Source organism: Cynocephalus volans, chromosome 4 (assembly GCF_027409185.1).
Source record: "Cynocephalus volans isolate mCynVol1 chromosome 4, mCynVol1.pri, whole genome shotgun sequence".
Taxonomy (NCBI): domain Eukaryota; kingdom Metazoa; phylum Chordata; class Mammalia; order Dermoptera; family Cynocephalidae; genus Cynocephalus; species Cynocephalus volans.
Genome location: NC_084463.1, coordinates 104,161,601 through 104,182,335, shown reverse-complemented (window position 1 = coordinate 104,182,335; position 20,735 = coordinate 104,161,601). Strand labels below are relative to the sequence as shown.

Genomic DNA, 20,735 nt, shown 5'->3' with positions numbered 1-20,735 from the left:
CATACTTTCTGGCTTGTTCATACCCCGACTTTCTGCCTGTAATGTTCAAACACTATCCTGCCTTGTTCTGCTCTCTAGAAAAAAAATCCTACAGGATTGCAAATTTGAATATTAAATAGGATCAGAGCCACAGGAGAATCTAAACTATGGAGTTGATATGTGTTTATTGATAATTTATTTCTGAGACTATTTCTCTCTCTTGCAGAGGAAATAGTCTAGAATTATCTTCCTCTTCACTCCAAATAGCTGAAGGATTCATTTGATCAGTAGTTCACATAGTATAATCATAATTATCATTTTAAACTGCTGTAACAATTAGCATTTTGTAGGTGCAAATGATGCAATGGTTTCAAAATGTCCCTTGTTTCTTTCTCCCAAGGAATCAGACCTTGAGGAGCTCTGGTTAAGGATGTCTTCTTGCAATAACTCCATTCCTCAGCCCTTGATATTTATCCTGGCTGGAATTCCTGGCCTGGAATCTTTCCATGGCTGGTTCTCTGTGCCTTTTTTCTTGGTATTTGTCATCACGGTCATTGGCAATGTCGCCATTATATGCATCATCTGGGTGGAGATGAGTCTTCATGAGCCCATGTTTCTCCTCCTGGCCATGTTATCAACTGTTGACCTGTGCCTGGTCACTGTAACTGTGCCCCGCATGCTGGGTATTTTCTGGATGAATGACAAGGAAATAAGTTTCAATGCCTGCCTCACACAGATGTTTTTCATCCCTTCCTTCTACGTCATGGAATCTGGGATCCTCCTGGCTATGGCTTTTGACAGATTTGTGGCTATCTGGTACCCTCTGAGATATACCACCATCCTGGCTAACAGCATGCTTATAAAGATAGCAATGGCTCTTCTGGCAAGGACAGTGGCAGTGCTGACCCCAGCACCCATCCTGGCAAAAAGACTGGAAAGATTCCAAACGCACATCATTCCTTACTCCTACTGTGCATACATGGCTGTGGTGCTGATAGCCTGCGGAGACATCTCTGAACACATTACCTATGGCATCATGGTTATCGTAGCATCTGTGGGATTTGATCTGTTTTTTATCGGTCTGTCATATGGACTTATCCTTCGTGCTGTCTTTCGGATACCATCTTGGGAAGCACGGGGAAAAGCTCTCAGCACATGTGGCTCTCATCTTTCTGTCATTGGTCTCTTCTATTCTCCTGTTGTCTTCTCTGTCCTGGCCCAAATTTTAGGCTGCCATATGGCTCCTCATCTACAGATTATCATTGACAATCTCTATTTCCTGGTGCCTCCCATGGTCAACCCCTTGATTTATGGTGCCCGGACCAAGCAAATGCGGGAGTGGGTATTGCGGATCCTCCACTGTCACGGAGACTGAGGTTTATACCTTTGGGGGACAAGAGACCTGGAAAAGTGGAGCTGGAAGTCACACTAGGTGGGAGGTAGAGATCACTCCTGCCAGCTTTGGGGCCTCATGGGGAAAGGAATAACCAAGTCAAGAGAAGGACTTAGCCAGTGTGGGAACGTAACTGGGTTATGTTCTTCCTGTCAAGATGCAGCTGTTATGAAACGCTCATAGCCAGAACCCTCCCCAAATGCGTATGCCAGTAATAAATGAGGATAACATTTTACTGTTAAATTCATTATTTATCTAATTATACCACATCACATAATTTGGAAACACATTTTTTAAGTGAGGTAAAAATGCAATTTGGGCCTATATTCTCAAGATGTATGGGCAACCATAATTATCCAAAGGTTTTAGTTGATTTAATTTTTTTCTCTTTTATATTTATGTTTTATCCATTTCACCACTACCAAATAATATATTATGGAGGAGATTTCTAATGAAAATAAATATGTGTAAATATTCATGTAGATATAAATGAGTAATGAGCTCCCTTTCTCTGTCTAAATGGTATTAAAAGAAAAAACTAATTTTTAGTAAAATATAATAGATTGGATCTGAGATGTAGGCATTTTACAAATAAAATTTTAAAAAGTTCTAATGAATCTGCTTTTTCTCTAGCTTCACTTTTCCTTTTTACCTACCTGACTTCGTGTATCTTTATACCTTTAAGATACCCAAATTTAAATCTTAAATCATGAATTTTGTCTGTGCTCTTGAAAGCACATTCTAACAGCATTGTGAACCACTTTTCATATGCATCTTAAACTTAACACTTGCCAAACAAATTCTTTTTTTCATATTTTATTTTATTGTGGAAAGACCACTTAATATGAGATGTCCTCTCCTAACAGATCTGCTTTGCAACATTGTGACTATACAGTACTAGATTGTACACAAAATAAACTCTCAATTTCTTTGCCAGCTATATTGTCCCTCCATATTTCCCATTTTTGTTCATTTGACTTTAGTTAACAAATTTAATTTAAAACCTTGCAATTACTTAATTATTTTTATTTTCATCTCTCCACATAACTGATCACCAAGATTTCTGTGCACATTTCCACTACCTTTTTTCTATCTTGGACTTCTTTCACATCTATGGATCTCCATATTATAAAATCCTTCTAACTAACTTCCCTATCTCTGATCTCTCTCCTGTTCCAAGTTGTTCTTAACACTGCAACTGAAGTTGTCATTCTCAAACAAATATCTCATTTCATCCAATAAAAATTTTCAACAGCCTGTTACTCAAGGTAAAGTCTTAACTTAATAGCATGACATTCAAGTTATTGTGTGACTTAACACCAGTCTTCCTTGCCAGGTGCTTTATTCTCAGTAAATCACTATAGGCATCAATCCAGCCAAAACTGACTGCTTCTTTTGTAAAGAAACCACACATTCCTTACTACTTTAGTTCATTCTTCTTCATATTAATTCTTTTTTGACTAAAAAAGATTGAGGCATTTTCCCTCAATCGTTTTAGTCGAAATCTTTCTCACCTCAAGAGACATTTCCTTCAATTTATTGCCCTTAATGCTTGTCTTCAAACAATATCGATCAGCCCTTTTCCCTACTTCAGGTGTTTTCAAGATTTGTTTGTCTATGATCTGTCCTATACCTCAGTTATTTGCATACAAGCCTTGTTATTGCTCTTATACTGACATTTTTTTAAGGGCAGGGGCTATGCCCAGAAGCAAAAGTTGGATTTTGCACAGGCTTTAAACCCATGTCACAGTTAAAATAAAGAAAAGTTACTAAACACCAACTTCTAAACTGAAGGACCTAGATATGTAAATCTCCCATTCTCTCATCTCTAATGTTCAAACTTTAGATATCTTCAAGTATACCTGGGAAAAGCATACACACAGATGTTATTTATCTGCACAAACATATACAAATATACACACTTTTCCTTTCATATACTTACTTCTATCATTTTATTTATTTTTAAACAGCTTATATGCTTGGTCTCTCTATTTCTCTGTCTCTCTTGGTCTCTCCCTCATGCTATCATATTTACATTTATACACATTCATTCACTTCACCTGAGATATGCATGCATTCACAGGAATGTGCATATATACAAATATTAAATGTACATATTAAATTACATCAATAATTATGCAAAACCACTATTAACTTCCTTACAATTGGCCTGTACCAGTTTTCAGAGACCTAAATTTGCTTAAGTAAATTAACAACCCATCTCAGAATGCTGCTACCACACGCTCTTATGCAATTTCTAGGACTCGTGCAATACTTCCCTCTGCCAGCCTTCCTTGACCTCTTCTTTTCCTCCATTCGGTATCAGTTTCCTTTTTAATGGTCTCCAGAGTCATCCATTCCTTTCACAATCACGACACATATCACTCAATATGATAATTGTCTCTTTGCATAATCATTGTCTACACCAGAATGAGTGTTTTGCCTATTGTTTTCACAGAATCTAGAATTTCTGTGGAATGTAAGTTCAATACATATTTGTTGAACAGGTAAGTTCTATTTCAAATAGCTTCTCTGATTAAACAACAAGATCATAAAACAATGCATAGACTTGCACATTTAGTTTATACATTAAAATAAAAGAATAGGAGAAAGAAAAGGAAGAAGGAAATGGAGGGACTGAAATAGGAAGGAAGAAAGAGAGGGGAGAGACAGAGAGAGGAAGGAAGCACTTTGTTTTCTCACGTGTTGTTTCTCTCCATTTAGGATCCTTTCATGGTGAAACCTCTTCACCTCCATTTTTGAATATTATTTAGGGTATGTTCTTTCACCTTCAGTGTATCAATGTGTTCTCTAAAGAATAATTCCACTTCTCAATTATTATGATTATGATTGCTGAATTACAAGTAACCCTGGAATGTAGAGGTTGGAGTTGACTGGGCTCAGCTTAATGTTCTCACTTGAGATCCTTCACATGATTGCATAACAAAAAGGGACTGGGGCTGGAATCCTCTGAGGCTCTGAAGGATAGACATCCAGTATCATGCCTTTGCTGACACGCCTGATGCCTCCTGCTTCTTCCCCTGGGCTGTCTCTCCATTAAATTAACCTGGTTTTCTTATATGGTGTTTCAGAGCTTCAAGAGGGAAAATCAGAAGCTACTAGGCCAGATATGTTCTATACCCAAAACTTACACAGCATCACTTCCACAGTATTCTATTGCTCAAGGCAGTTAGAGGATCTGCTCAAATTTCAGGGTTTTGGAAAAAGATTTAGTCGCGATGGTTGTACAAGCTCATGTAGTTTGGAAGATACTGTTATGGCCATCTTTGAAACATCCAATCTGCCATGGTCCTCTCTCTGGCTACACCTGTTCATATTACTTTCATATGCAACATACATTTACACCTCTCCCAAACTTCTAAGTCTCAGCTCATGGTAGCATTTCTCCAGAATTCCATCATCTAAATCCTATCCAAATGTAGGTGAGGTTTCATGGGTGTGGTCCCTTGGGTATAGTTCCACCAGTATGCTTTCTTTTTCTCTTAACATCTGTTAACTAAAGAGATAAGTGATCTGCCTCCAACAGTGCCAACATACAATGTTAATACAGTGATGGGATAAATGTGAAAACACTTCCATTTCAAAATAGGAAGAAAGATGGAATATGGCAATTACTGGTCCATAGCATGCTGAAATATAGGAAGGCATATGTTGCTAGCTTTTGAATTAGGGCTCTATCCTGCTACATGAGGATAATTTTCAGTTTTTTAGTGTTTCTTGGCTTTACCCTCTGGGATGTGGTTCTGCATTCTGAGACATCTTTCATTTTCTAAAAGAAATCGTCCAAGTTTTCAATTTATATTTCTAAGCCTATAGATTGGGTACCCCAAGTATTTCTCTTTCCCCCTTTTTATTTTCATTTGTTTACTTATTTTTTTTTATCATTCAAGGTTATATTTTTTTATTGGTTATGAATTTTCATGGAGTACAAAACTGATTGTCACCAGTTGTGCCCAATAAGTGATGGCCAGATCCATACTGGCAGCATGCCCATTACTACAAACTGTGATTATACCCCATGTCCCCCACCCGATTATCCCCGATCTCCCTCCCCAACCCCTTTTCCCCGACTCCACTTTGTACCCATAGATATGTTCCCTCCCTCTGCAAGTCCAACACACCACTGTGGTCTTTCTTTACTTCCTTTTTTCTCTCTTATCTCTCACTTATGAGTGAGTATGTGAGGTTTTTAATCCCTCTATGCTTTGCTTATTTCACTCAACATAAGTTGCTCGAAGGTCATCCATGTTGTTGCAAATGGGAGAATTTCATTCTTTTTTATGGCAGAGTAGTATTCCATGGTGAATATATACCACATTTTCCTTATCCGCTCATCTGTCAATGGACATTTAGGTTGGTTCCATATCCTGGCTATTGTGAACAGAGCGGCAATGAAAATGGGAGTGCAGGTATCCCTTTGACATGATGATTTCCATTCCTTTGGATATATACCCAGAAGTGAGACTGCTGGATCATATGGAAGATCGACCTGTAGTTGTTTGAGAAACCTCTATACTGTTTTCAGTAGTGGTTGTACTAATTTACAGTCCCACCAACAGTGTAGGAGCATTCCCGTCTATCCACATCCTTGCCAGTGTTTGTTATTTTCCATCTTTTTGATTATAGCCAGTCTAACTGGGGTGAGGTGGTATATCAATGTGGTTTTAATTTGCATTTCCCTGATGATTAGTGATCATTTTTTAGTGAGAATTTTTTCATATGCCTATTGGCCATTTGTATGTCTTCTTTTGAAAATGTCTGTTCAGCTCCTTTGCCCATTTTTTTAATTGGGGTATTTGGGTTTTTTTACTGTGTAATTGCTTGAGTTCCTTGTATATTATGGATATTAATCCCCTGTGGGATGCATAGTTAGCAAAAACTTTCTCCCACTCTGTAGGGTGACATTTCACTCTGTTCATTGTTTCTTTTGCTGTGCAGAAGCTTTTTAGTTTGATATAGTCCCATTTGTTTATTTTTTCTTTTGTTGCTTGTGCTTTCAGGCTCATGTTCATACAAGTCTGTGCCCAGACCTAGTTCCTGAAGTGTTTATCCTATATTTTCCCTTAGTAATTTTACACTTGCAGGTCTTATACTTAAGTCTTTAATTCATTTTGAGTTGATTTTAGTATATGGTGAAAGATACATGTCTAATTTCATTCTTCTGCATATGGATATCCAATTTTCCCAGCACCACTTATTGAAGAGGCAGTCATTTCCCGAATGTTTGTTTTTGTTGCCTTTGCAAAATTTCAGATAGCTGTAAGCCTGAGGGATGACTTATGGGTTCTCTATTTGCTCCATTGGTCCAAGTGTCAATTTTTATGGCAGTATCATGCTGTGTTGGTTGCTATAACTTTGTAGTATAATTTGACATCAGGTAATGCTATGTCTCCACTCTTATTTTTTTGCTAGGTGCTGCTTTGGCTATTCTGGGTCTTTTGTTGTTCCATATGAATGTTAAGATTGATTTTTCCATTTCTGCAAAGAATGTCATTGGTATTTTGATGGGGATTTCACTGAATCTGTAGATGGCTTTGGGTAGCATACCCATTTTCACAATGTTAATTCTTCCAATCCAACAGCATGGAATATCTTTCCATCTTTTTGTGTCTTCTTTAATTTCTTTCAGTAGCAGTTTGTAGTTCTCATAGTAGAGATCGTTTACCTCCTTGATTAAATTTAGTCCTAGGTATTTTTTTTTTCCATGACTTAATAGTAAGTAAATGGGCTTACTTTCTGCATTTCTCTTCCTGTTAGCTGATTACTGAAGAATATAAGGTCAACAGATTTGGGGGCATTTATTTTGTATCCTGCAATGTTTCTGAAATTATTAACTAACTCTAGGAGTTTTTTGATATATTCTTTAGGTTTGTCTCTATATGGTAACATGTCTTCTGCAAATAGGGACAATTTAACTTCATCTTTTCCAATCTGAATGCTCCTTATTTCTTTCTCTTGCCTCATTGCTCTGCCTAGGACCTCTAGTACTACGTTAAATAGAAGTGATCAGAGAGGGCATCCTTGTCTTGTTTCTGTTCTTAAATATGTATGCACCCAATACTGGAGTGCATACACATTCAGAATGATACTGGAAGTGGGCTTGTCATAGATGGCTTTTATTGTGTTCAGATACTTTCCTTCTATACCTAATTTGTTGAGAGTCTTTATCATGAAGGGATATTGAATTTTGTCAAATGCTTTTTCAACATCTATTGAGATAATCATATGGTTTTTGTCCTTGATTTTGTTGATGTAATGTATTATATTTATTGACTTTCATATGTTGAACCATCCTTCCATCCCTTGGATAAATTCCACTTGATCATGGTGTATAATTTTTTCAATGTGTTGCTGTATTCTGATTGCTAATATTTTGTTTATGATTTTTGCATGTATTTTCATCAAGGATATTGGCCTGTAATTTTCTTTCTTTGTTATGCTTTTATCTAGTTTTGGTATTGGAGTTATATTGGTCTCATAGAATGCGTTTGGGAGAATGGCTTCTGTTGCAATGGTTTGGAATAGTTTGAGGAGAATTGGCATTAATTCCTATTTAAATGTCTGATAGAATTCAGTTGTAAAGCCATCTGGACATGGGCTTTTCTTAGTTGGAAGATTGCTTATTTCCGCTTCAATCACATTGCTTGTGATTGGTCTGTTCAGGTTTTCTATCTCTTCTTGGTTCAGACTGGGTAGTTTGTATGTGTCCAGAAACTTATCAATATCTTCCAGGTTTTCATATTTGTTGTCATACAATTTTTATAATAGTCTCTAATGATTCTTCATATTTCTGTGGTATCAGTGGTAATATCTCCCTTCTCATTTCTGATTTTTGTTATTTTGGTCTTCCCTTTTGTTTTGTTAACTTAGCTGATGGTTTGTCTATTTTATTTATCTTCTCAAAAAAACAACTTTTTGGGGTTTTTTATCTCTTCTGTTGTTTTGGGGGTCTCTATTTTATTTAGTTCTGCTCTGATCTTAATTATTTCTTTTCATCTACTATCTTTAGGATTGGATTATTCCTGTTTTTCAAGTCCTCTGAGGTGTAGTACTAGGTCATTTATTTGAAATCTTTCCATTCTTTTGATGTATGTGTTTATTGCAATGAATTTGCCTCTTAGTACTGCTTTTGCAGTATCCCACATGTTTTCGTAAGATGTATCATTATTTTCACTAGTTTCAGGAATTTTTTTTTTTTGATTTCCTGTTTAATTTCTTCTTGGGCCTGTAGGTCCTTTATCCTATTGTTTAGTTTCCATGTATTAGTAAGGTTTCTAGGGTTTTTGCTTATTATTAATTTCCAGTTTTAGTCCATTGTGGTCTGAAAAGATACTTGGAATGATTTCAATTTTTCTAAATTTGTTGAGACTAGATTTGTGACCTAATATGTGGTCTATACTGGAGAATGTTCCATGTGCTGATGAAAAGAAAATATATTCTTTAGTTGTTGTGTGAAATGTTCTGTATATATCTGCCAGGTCCAGTTGGTCTAAGGTGTAGTTTAAATTCTGTTTCTCTTTATTGATTTGTTGCCTGGAAAATCTGTCCCATACTGAGAAAGGGGTGTTCAGGTCACCCACTATTAATGTATTAGGACCTGCTTCTTTCTTTAGGTCTAAGAGTGTTTGCTTTATATATCTGGGTGCTCCAGTATTGGGTGCATACATATTTAAGACTGTTATGTAGTCTAGTTGGATAGATCCTTTTATCATTATATTGTGGCCTTCTTTGTCTCTTTTTATGTTTTTTTTGTTTAAATTCTATTTTATCTGATGTAAGAATAGCTATTCCTGCTCATTTCTGGTTTTCATTTGCATGGTATATCTTTTTCCATCTCTTCACTCTTAGCCTATGTGCATCTCTATAGGTGAGACAGGTCTCTTGAAGACAGCATACACTTGGGTCTAGTTTTCAATCCAATCCAATCAATCTGTGTCTTTTGAATGGGGAGTTTAATTCATTCGCATTTAGGATAGCTATTGACAGGTATTGTTTAATTCCTGTCATTTAGTTACTTTTTGTTCAGATGCTTTAAATATCTTTTGATCATTACTTCACCTTTTATTTTTCTTCTCCAATGTTAGTTGGAAATTTGAGGTGGCATGATTTAGCTTCTTTCTCTTTCTCACTGGCATTTTTGTTTTGACTGTGGGATTTGTTCTTTCTTGTGTATCTGTGATAGTGATCATCATTATTCAGATTCCAGATGAAGGACTCCCTTGAGAATTTCTTGCAGGGCTGTTGATGTGATGGTGAACTCCCAGAGTTTTTGTTTGTCTGGGAAATATGTTATTGCTCCCTCATTTCTGAAGGAGAACTTTGCTAGGTAAAGAATTGTTGGCTGGCAATTATTTTCTTTTCATATTTTGAAAGTATCATCCCACTTTCTTCTGGACTGCAGGGTTTCAGTTGAGAAGTCTGCTGTTAGTCTGATGGAGATTCCCTTATAGGTGACTTGCACTTTTCTCTTGCTGTTTTAGAATTCTCGCTTTGTCTCTAAGTTTTACAAATTTGACTCTATTCTGACTCGAAGAGGATCTTTTTGGAATGAATCTGTTTGGGGACCTTTGAGCTTCCTGGATCTGAAGTCCTGCATCTCTCCCTGCACCTGGGAAGTTTCCTGTTATTATTCCCTTTAATAGGTTTTCAATACTTTTTCCTTTCACCTCCCCTTCTGGAATACCCACAATTTAGATGTTAGAGCACTTGAGGTTGTCTGCTCTCTCTCTTAGATTTTCATCATTACTTTTAATTCTTTTTTCCTTTTTTTTTTTTTTTTTTTTCCTGCCTGGGTTATTTCAAAGAGACCATCTTTGAGATCTGAAATTCTTTCTTCTGCTTGCTCTACCCTGCTACCCTGCTACTCAAGCTCTCTGTTGTGTTTTTTTTTTTTTTAATTTCATTGAGTGAATCTTTCATTTCTAGGAGTTCTGGTATGCTCTTTTTTATGACATTAGTCTCTTTGTAGATTTCCTCCTTCATATTCTGGATATTTTTTCTTGTTTTGTTGTATTCTCTAAATGACTACTGTTTTGTGTCTGAGTTTTCTTAAGATTATTGCTTGGAATTCCATTTCAGACATTTCAAGGATTCCCTGTTCTATAGGTTCTGGAATTTGAGCATTACTGTATTCCTTTGATGTTGTCATATCTTCTTGCTTGTAGTTCTAGTATTTTTTCATTGGTGTTTGGTCATCTGGTAGAGGACTTGCTTCTTCTATTACTCTGGGGTTGGCTGTGAGGATAAAGATTTCCTTCTCTATTTGCAGGCTGTACTGTTGACTCTGCTTATATGGATGTAGTTGAGTGAGTGGAAGGTTGCCTGTAGAGTGGCCCTGGCTGCTACTGGGGTGGTGAACTGTGCTGTCAGTGACAGTAGGTGTGGCACTGGCTATATTACACCACCTTGGCTCCTGTTCCAGAATCCATGGCTGTAGACTGAGCCCCCATTGCCACTCGGGTCTCAGCTCACCTTGGCACCTACTCAGCATGTGGGCACTTCCTTCCAGGGCCTAAGACTGAGCCCTGGTGATTCACGGGTCTTAGCTCATGTCGGCACCTGCTGCAGCTGTCAGTCTACTGATTTTCTATCTTCCTACCAAAGAAAATTTAACCATCTTAAGAGAAGTATAATTTCATCCAGAGCATTTTTAATTTCTTATTAATAAATTAATAAGTATATAATAAAACTACACACAATATGTATGTCTAAATATATATATATATAAATGTATGTAAGTATACTTCTATAATCTTGTATATCCCTAATTCATTTTCAATGCTAATAAATTTTTGTAAATTACTTAGCAATTACTAATTTGGGAACAGTAGCATCTGCAAACAGGTACAGTTTTTCATTTTATGTATTTAAATATTTGCCATATTGTTTTGCCTTATTATATTAGGTAAGATCTCGCACATAATATGTGATGGAAGTATTAGAAGCAGACACCCTTAAATTGTTTTGGAACTTAGAGAAAGGTGTTCAATATTTCACCATTAATGTTGAAGTCAGCAATAGATTTGTGTGTGTGAGTGTGTGTGTAATCTTTCCTGAATTCTGTCTGACTCCCCTTGACTTTGTAAATATTTTAAAATATAAGTGGGATAGTTATATGGTTTTTCTAAGATTTTTTTGAATATAGTTCACATTGTTAATTGCAGATTGCTAATGCAATCTTTTATTCCTACATAGAGTGCACTTGATGGTGATTTATTTTCTTATTGTTTTTTCTGGATTTCATTTGTCAACATTTTGTTAGACATTTTTGTGTCTATTTTCATGATGAATATGGGTTTTGTAATATGAATATCTTTGAAATCAGAGCTATGCTGGCCTCATAAAATAAACTTGGAGCTATTATTCCTCCTGCATTTTCTAAAAAAAGTTTATTTCAAGGTTTATATAATTTTTTACTTGTTTGATATAATTGTCAAGTGAAAGTATTTCAGATTAATGTGAAAGTTTTAATATAAAAGTTTCATTTGTATTTTCATTGGGTATTCAGATTTTCCAATCTTTCAAGAGTTGTGCTATTAATTTACATTGTTGAATTAATAGGCGCAGATTTATTTACAATATCCTATTATTGATATATTAATGTGTATAGCATGTACTGATGTACCTTCTTCTTCTTTCCTTATGTCAGTGATTTGTTCTTGTCTTTTGTTTTATACTTAATTGTTTTTTGTTCTATCATTATTATTTCTATTTTCCAATTTATTTAAGTATAATTTGTTCTTTCTACTTTATTTCTTGAGGTATAAACAGAACATTGACTTGTTTATATATATATATATATATATATATAAAGTAACAGAACAAACTCCTAAAAAATATACATTCATTTTTAGGGCATACAAAATAGACCTTACACTGGTCCAAAAGGAAAATCTTAATGTATTTAAAGTATTTAAAATTGTAAAAAGGATTCCCTGATCACAATGAAATTAATTTAGAATTTAATAACAAAAGGTTATAAAAAAAGTCTTTAAATATTTGCAAATCAAGCAGCACATACCTCAAAATATCATGAGTTAACACAGAAATCACAGTGACTATTTTTCTTACTGTTAACTGAATAAGAATGAAAATGCAGAATGTCAAAATCTACAGCATGCAGCAAAATCAATGGTTAGAATAAATTTATACATGAAAATGCACATATTCCAAAAGAGAGCTTTGAATATTAATAACCAAAGCTTTCTTATCAAGAAAAAAAGAGAACTGAGAATTAAATGCAGAAAAGTAAAAGGAAAGAAATAATAAAGATTATATTAGAAGCCAAATACATTAGAGATAGATGCTAATATCAGTCTTTACCTTAATATGTTTTATATCAGTGTAGCTGTAGTTTGCAAAACAAACATATTTAAGATACAGCATGAAACTGCATGGAAGGAATAATGAGAACTCAGTGCATAATGAGTATAGAGTACACGTTTAGAATGACAGAACAGTTTTGGAAATAGAGGTGATGGTCACACATCATTGTGAATGTAATTAATTCCACAGAATTGTATGTATAAAAATGGTTAAAATGAAATATCTTATGTTATATATACATTTAAACACAATTTTTAATAAAGATTTAGTGTGATGATGTGAAACCTCAACAATGAGCACACAGAGTCCAAATTGTCTCCATCCATAGGAAATAACACCACTCTCTACATGCCCAGAAACATTTGAAAGATCACTGCTGAGATCCTTGATTCAGCAGAAAAATCTTTACCCGCATGCTTATGAATTACCTTTTTTTTTTTTTTTTTTTTTTACAGCACAGATAATAGGGTTAAGTGCAGGTGGCACAAGGAGGTAGATGGTAGACAGAAGAATGTGGTTAGAGGGGGCAACAAGTCCAACACAGTGGCTGAAGAGGAGAAAAAGGCAAGGATATAAAACTCAGGAAAAATAATAATATGAGCTGTGCATGTATTAAATGCTTTGAGTCGTGCCTCCTGATAGTGTAGACAAAAAACAGCCTGGAAAATCAGAACATAGAATGTGAATATAAAAATCAGGTCAAATCCCAGAATATTAAAACCCACAAAAAGACCACACGTTTTATTGACTTGGATGTCTTCTGCAGCCAGCATGACCACGGCCATGTGCTCACAGTAAAAGTGAGCAATAAGAATGGAATGGAAAACATGCAGACTTTGAATTAAAATGAGTAACAGACCAACAAGCGCTGTAGCTCGGATTGCCACCACAACCATCATGCAACCCCAGATGGAAAGCATGAGGGTGGATGTGTGCCTCAAAGGATCACAGATGGCAATGTAGTGGTCAAAGGCCATGCCAACAGAATACCAGACTCCATGCACTGCAAGGCATGGATGAAGAACATCTGGGCTAGCCAGGCATCAAAGGCCATGGAGCAAGAGCTGAACCAAAAGATGGGCAACATCTGGGGAGCAATGGCTGCACAGAATCCTGTGTCAGTGGCTGCCAGCACAGCCAGGAAGATGTATATGGGCCGGTGCAAGCTACATTCTGTAGGAACGATGATAAGTAGGGTGATATTTCCCAAAAGAGTCAGTAGGCATATGGCAAAAAAAGGAAACCCAATCCAAAACTGCATGTGCTCTAGTCCAGGAATGCTAATTAAGGTCACAGTTCTGGGGTTCAAATGTGACATGTTGACAACTGCATAAGAAGTTGGTATTCGGTCTTCTCACCACTGATTCCGATACATGCAGAAGAGAATTTCGACAGAAAGTGAAAAGTTCTCAGTTCTCATCATTCAGCCACTATCAGGCAACCACTATCATTAAACCATATGGGGCATTGAGCAAATAAGTTCACTGCTTTGGATGGCAGTTTGGCCAGATTATTCTGAGGTTCTACAATACATGTTAAGACAGTGGAAGCAAACAATCATGTAAAACCTTCACTCCAGCCACATAGGAGGCAAAACATATGAGTGTTTCAGGATTTCTTACTTAACTCTTGTGGAAATGGAAACTTGACATGGAGAACACTGATCTTTAGCATGTCGCACAATCTCTAGACTTATTTGGCTGAAAATCCACCATTAGCTGTTCCTTCTGTGTCTTCTTCTAGAAACCAGCCCAATTTTACTGCAGTTAGGAATTTTCCTGGAAGCCTTGGTGTCCAGAAGAAATCCCGTTTGTGTTGCCTTGTGTGCATTAGTACATAATCCTATGAGAGCCTTCACCATTAGCCATGGTGCTCCTGGCCGTGGGACCTGAGCTATTTGTTCTTGAGTCACTGGCAATCTTTCTCTTAAGAGGTTTGTTAGAGGAAAGTTTTAGTTGTCTTATATTAGCTTATTCCTTCATCAAAATATTGAATAATCCACTATTTTTCTTGGCACTGTGTGTGGCCCCTAGAGGAGATTTTAAGACAATAATATTCATTTAGAGACAGCAAGCAGAAGTTGGTTCTGTTAATGAGTTAATGTCTGTTTATGTTTAGGGCAGATTCATTGAGTGCAACAATAAATGTGAAATAGAAAGACTTGTATTGTTTTTTGTTTTTAATCGGGGCTTAGGAGATTTTCTTTTGAAAATTTTATTTTAATTTATTTTTAATTTATTTTATCAGTTGAAACAATTGCTTATACATATTTATGGGGTACTGAGTATGGTAATTGAGTAAGGGACACAAAGAGTAATTGAAATTTGTCACGATGAACATGCTAATAATATCGATTTGATCATCACATACTGAGTTTAGAAGATTTAAAACAAAAGAAAAAAAAAGATTGTAGAGGTACCAAATTCAAGAAAAATGGACATCTTAAAATCGAGTCATGTGCGGTTGAAAGCAGAACCTTAGTATTATAGACAGACCCTGAAACTGGATTAGCATAAGAGAGTGTGTGTGTGTGTGTGTGTGTGTGTGTGTGTGTGTGTGTGTGTGTGTGTGTGTGTGTGTGTGTGTGTGTGTGTGTGTGTGTGTGTGTATGGGTCAGCAGATCACTAGACTGCTTGAACTCTGGGTAGGTTGCATATTCTGCTTTGCATTAAGGACTCTTATTTCTCTTTTTAATAGCTTTACAATATACTAAGAATAATTAGCTGTGATTTGAGTTTTGAAGATTCTTTAAATACAATGCACACCCCATAGTACCTCCCTAGTTCTACGATCGTTACAGATTTTTACTCATTTTCTTTTTGGAGCTGATTCAAATTAACAAAGCCTTCTTATCCCGTTAGTCTGATTTTCATTAATCACTCTAATTTTTGAACCAATCCAAATTTTGCTTCAATCTGTTCATACCTAAACACTGATGCCATCACCTCCAGTAAAGAGATTTCCTCTGATCTGGTTATACCCACACGCCTTAGAAAAGGAAACCCTTTCTGAGTAGCAGTGAAAATCTCTGCCCCTAAAGTACCATTACCCTAATTTCTTGAATGATGTCAGCAAGTCAGCTATTTCATTTTCACATGAAGTACATGTGGTGTGTAGGAATATAAAAGAATTTTTTTGTACAGTAATTCTAATATGAAAAGAAAAAATGATGGAGGGACACGGCGATATCTTTGCTTGTGATCCTGCAAGAACATTAATGAGTTAACTGTGGTCAGAATAGCCATAAAAATGGGTTAAAGCAATAAACATGGTTGAGAAAAAGAATTTTCTTAGATGTCTACTTCTGGCATTTGAAGCTATGTGGTGGGAGAAATGGTGAAATATATGGACAATGTTTCTAATACTCATAAATGTGAGTTGTCAGAAATTATAGAAGCTGAAACAGAAAGAGTTTCATAAGCTAAAGCTGTCAGTATTTCCTTAAACACTCAATAATTTCTTAACAGTCTGAAGGCTAAAATAAATTTTATATTTACCCCCACCAGTAGATGATACTGCACTTATCAGATTACTTGCCTAGTATTCAGCAAGTGCTTAAAATTAAGGGCTTGGAAATCAGAAAGATTACCCAGCTGTGAATATTAGATCCCCCACTTATCATATATGGAATCTTGCCTAAGTACCTTACCCACAGTTTGTTCATCTGTAAATTAAGGACACTACTAACCTCACTTACTCCAGTGTTAAATGTGGGATTAATACAACATATCAATGTCTGAAACAATTCAAATACTCAATATATGGTAGTTTATGTAAAGCCTGTTATTTTGTCAAGTTAGAAACGCGTGGTGGAATATTGGGGAGAGAAGAAAGAAAAACATTGAGTAGTGAAAACTTTTTTATGAGAGATGAAGTAAGCTCTATGAGAAGAGGAAAATTCTACAGCCAAAAATCTTTTCTACAGCATGTCATATATAAGATTGGTGATTCGTCCAAGTAATCATCTAATCAGAGTCAAAATAAAAAGTTAACATCCTAACTACTTTTCAAATGTTTCTGAACTTAAAAAGATTATTTAAGGGAAAAAACTTTGTAATAGTTACCCCTCCTTTGCAGGCTCTGTGAGTACATAAACATTTAATGTGGAAATGCATGCATTTAAATTTCCTTAAACCCAGTTTCTAGGAGGTAACAGGGTATGGACTTTATGACCCTCATCTTTTTAAAATAGTCTGTTTCACATAAAGGGTTGTCTCATTCTTACTAAGTGGAAGACAAAGAATAGATGTAATAGCATGTGATCTTCAACAGAGGTAAGAGGGCAAAATGGAGGTTGGGGTATTCTTTGCCTTGACAGGAAGAAGACTGAACTGCTGGGCAAAAGATCTGACACGAAATATTTTCAAGACATGTGATTTTTCCTGCCTTTCTCCCACTTTCTACATTACTCGACCACTTGCCACCGTTCCACAGCAGGTTGCCTCTAAATTATCCTTTTTCATTTTCAGTAAATCAGAGAACACTAGAGTTAATCGGGATCCATTTGATTAGATTCCAGAAAGTTTGGGTACAAACTTGCTTATGTAATTATGTATTTGGAGGCCGGAAATGCAAGAAGATATTACTAATTACCTATGAAATTATTTTAAATCTAAGTTACATTAATCTAGCTCCTTAACCTTTTCCGTAATGAAGAATTATAAAAACAGAGAAAACACAAGGGATTAAAACCCCTATTCCATCAATTTTTTTCTAAAATAAACTGCTATCACAGCCCCTTATTCTCTCGCAATGCCTAATTTGTAGAGGAAGAAACTTGCCTAGTTTGAGCCTAGGACTGGTCTGGCACGTGAATAGGCTAATTGCATTAATGCGTTTTCACCAAAATTTTCAGCAAATGTTGACATTAATGGAAGAGTCACTGTGCTTTCATTAAAGCCTAGCCTGATCTGACAGCATCTCTATCCTTCAGATGTCTCTAGAGTATCATTACCCCAGACTTCTTACCAGGAGCAAGTTGGTCTCAGACCTGGAAAACAGAGTTAGAAAGTTTTCTGACTTTTAGAAGAGAGGGGTCTCCCAGGAATGAGAGCTAGGAAATATCTGGTCTGGGGTCACATTCAGGGCAAGTTGATTCAGAGCTCGTTAGGAGTGAGATCAAATGAATATGAGAGATGGAGATTTCTTAAGATGTGGAACTGAAGACTATCTTTTCTATCCTCTGTCATCAGGAGCTATTCTGTATAGAAACACAATTGTGCTGCTATTATTACTATCACTAGTTTAATGAATGTTACCCCTGTTGCCCGTGATTTTATAATATCTTTCAGGTTTGAATGAAATTTAAACACATTTTTTTTTCAGAGATAAGATTTTCCAAGTTTCCTCTGTTGATTGAGACTTCAGATAACCCATAATTATCTCCTCTATCAATTGATAGAGGTTGAGACTAACTTCCTTAATAATGCATGTCCAGTATTATTAGTAGTTTGCTCAAAATCCCCAGATAACAAGTTTTATAGAACAGTATCCATAATGTGTTTTCTCTGCCACCACCCTGCGGATTTTAAATGTAGGCCGTTCTTCTACCTTCAGAGCTGTAGTAGTTCACTCATTTGCCATTGAAGGCTAGAAATTCACTGACTGCAATAAGAAGCTGAAAAACTGCCTTCCTCAGGCAGGCTCCCAGGTAGCAGCGTTTTAGGTGATAACGACCAAAATGTAGGCATGGTTTGCACATAGAGTTTTTTTTCTAAGAATGTGGCTCAAATATCTGACACTCTCAAGCCTCATGTGAAAATACACTGATTGGTTTATGTTTAGTTTTTTGCTATTCTTATGTTGTCAATAGCTGTCCAGTTTTAGAATTGTTTGTCAAGCCTCATTATATGTAAAACATTAATTTGATTTGAAAGAAGAGAACAAAATATTTTCAGGTACTATCGGTTGTCATATTCATTTTTCTTCTATTATTTTTTCTCAGTTTTCTCGGGATTTTTTTCCCTGTTTTATTATTGTAATTGTTGAACTTTTCTTTCTTTTTTTGTTTATTTGTTTATTTTGTTTTAGCTCCCACGTATGAGTGTGGACATGTGGTATTTCTCTTTTTATGCCTCTTATTTCATTTAATGTAATTTTCTCTAAGTTCAACCATATTATTGTGAATGGCAGAACTTCATTCTTTTTTATGGCAGAGTACTATTCCACTGAGTATTTTTATACCATATTTTCCTTATCCAGTTGTCCTTCAATGGACATTTAGTTTGGTTATAATTCAGCTGTTGTAAATAGAGCTGCAATAAACATGGGAGTACAGGTATTTTCTTCGACATTACGATTTCTTTTCCGTTGGTTATACTCCCAGCAGGGGATTGCTGGATCTAATGGCAGTTCTGTCTGTAGTTATTGAGGAACCTCCATACTGTTTTCCCTAATGGCTGAACTAATTTACAGTCCCACCAACAGTGTAGAAGTGTTCCCCTGTCTCCACTTCCTCACCAGCTTTTGTTTTTCTCTGTCATTTTTATAATGGCAGTGTAACTGATTTGAGATGATATCTCAATGTGATTTTGATTTACATTTACCTTATGCTGAATGATGTAGCATTTTTTCATGTGTCTATTGGCCATTGGTATATTGTCCTTCGTGAAATGTCTATTCAGTCCCTTTGCCCATTTTTTAAATTAGGTTACTTTATTTATTTATTTATTCATTCATTCATTCATTCATTCATTCATTTTTGTTACTGTTAAGTTGTTTGAGTTACTTGCATATTCTGGATATTAATCCCTTGTTAGATGCATAATTTGTGAATATTTTCTACCATTCTCTATGCTCTATTAACTGTTTCTTTTGCTGTGCATAAACTTTTTAGTGTGATATAATTCCATTTGTTTATTTTTTTCTTTTGTTGCATGTGCTTTCGAGTTCTTATTCATAAAGTTTTGCCCAGTCTTACTTCTAGAAGTGTTGTTCCTATGTTTTCTTTTAGTAGTTTTATCATTTCAGGTCTTATATATAAGTCTTTAATCCATTTTGATTTGTTTTAATCTGTTTTGAATTGATTTTGGTATACGGCGAGAGGCACGGGTCAAGTTTCATTCTTCTACATAGGGATGTCCAGTTATCCCAGCACCACTTACCAAAGAGGCTGTCCTCCTTTCCCCAATGCATGCTTTTTCGTTGTTGTTGTTGTTGTATCTCACTCAGTTCCTCAGGGCCAAGCCTCATCAATCGTTTATACTCTCTGGTACATTTAACTCATCTCCTCTTATTCTTTCTATATTCATATACAATGTTAAATTATAATTAAAATCATATAATCTATTTCCCAGAAATATTTCAGAGACTTTGCCTGTTCTGCTTTATAGCTATGTTCTTGAGATAATAGTTTATATTCATTTTTTTCTTTGTCACATGCCATGTTAATATGGTTTCATCTTTTTTCTCTACTGAAAGTTTCCTTTGTAAGATATACAAATCTACTTTATGCACCAACAATTCTACTATTTGGTATTTACTCAAGATAAACAAGCACTAAGTCCATGGTAAGATTTATTTTGTGATTTTTTGTAGCTGTATTTGCATACTAATGCTAAAATGAAAATTCAAATATCCATCAAAAGAATAATCGGTTTTAAACATTCAGTCTGATAAGATCTGACAAGTGTATACTACTGAGTAACCATCACCAAAAATAAGATATGAATACTTCCAATACCCCAGAATGTTCCTTTATGCCCTATTCCAACTTTTCTCTTTGCTACAGGCAAGTAGATTTTTTATTGATTTTTATCAAATATTAGTTTTACTTATTCTTAGATTTCATTAGAGTAGTGTCTTAAACTTTAACCTGGAGAAAATTGAGTGAAAAATTCAATGAGGAATTTCAAGCAGAAGGATTCCATTAGCAGATGAAGGGGATCACAAAACAAATTGTAGAGATCTATACCAATTAAAATGTGATGACAGTTGAATGTAATATGGAATATTGTGGGAGATACATTCAGGGAAGCAGGTTGGCATCAGAGCATGTTTGTGTGTGTATATACTGTTT

General features: G+C 35.6%; 1 protein-coding gene and 1 pseudogene across 1 annotated transcript; one reads left to right on the top strand and one right to left on the bottom strand.

The window, feature by feature from the left end:
* Positions 1–409: 409 nt before the first annotated feature.
* Positions 410–1,354, top strand: LOC134374778 (olfactory receptor 52K1-like). Its single transcript, XM_063092747.1, has one exon. It carries the CDS (start codon positions 410–412, stop codon positions 1,352–1,354), a length of 945 nt encoding a protein of 314 aa, XP_062948817.1.
* An 11,781-nt stretch (positions 1,355–13,135) lies between these two features.
* Positions 13,136–14,036, bottom strand: LOC134376312 (olfactory receptor 52A1-like; annotated as a pseudogene).
* Between the last annotated feature and the right edge of the window lie 6,699 nt (positions 14,037–20,735).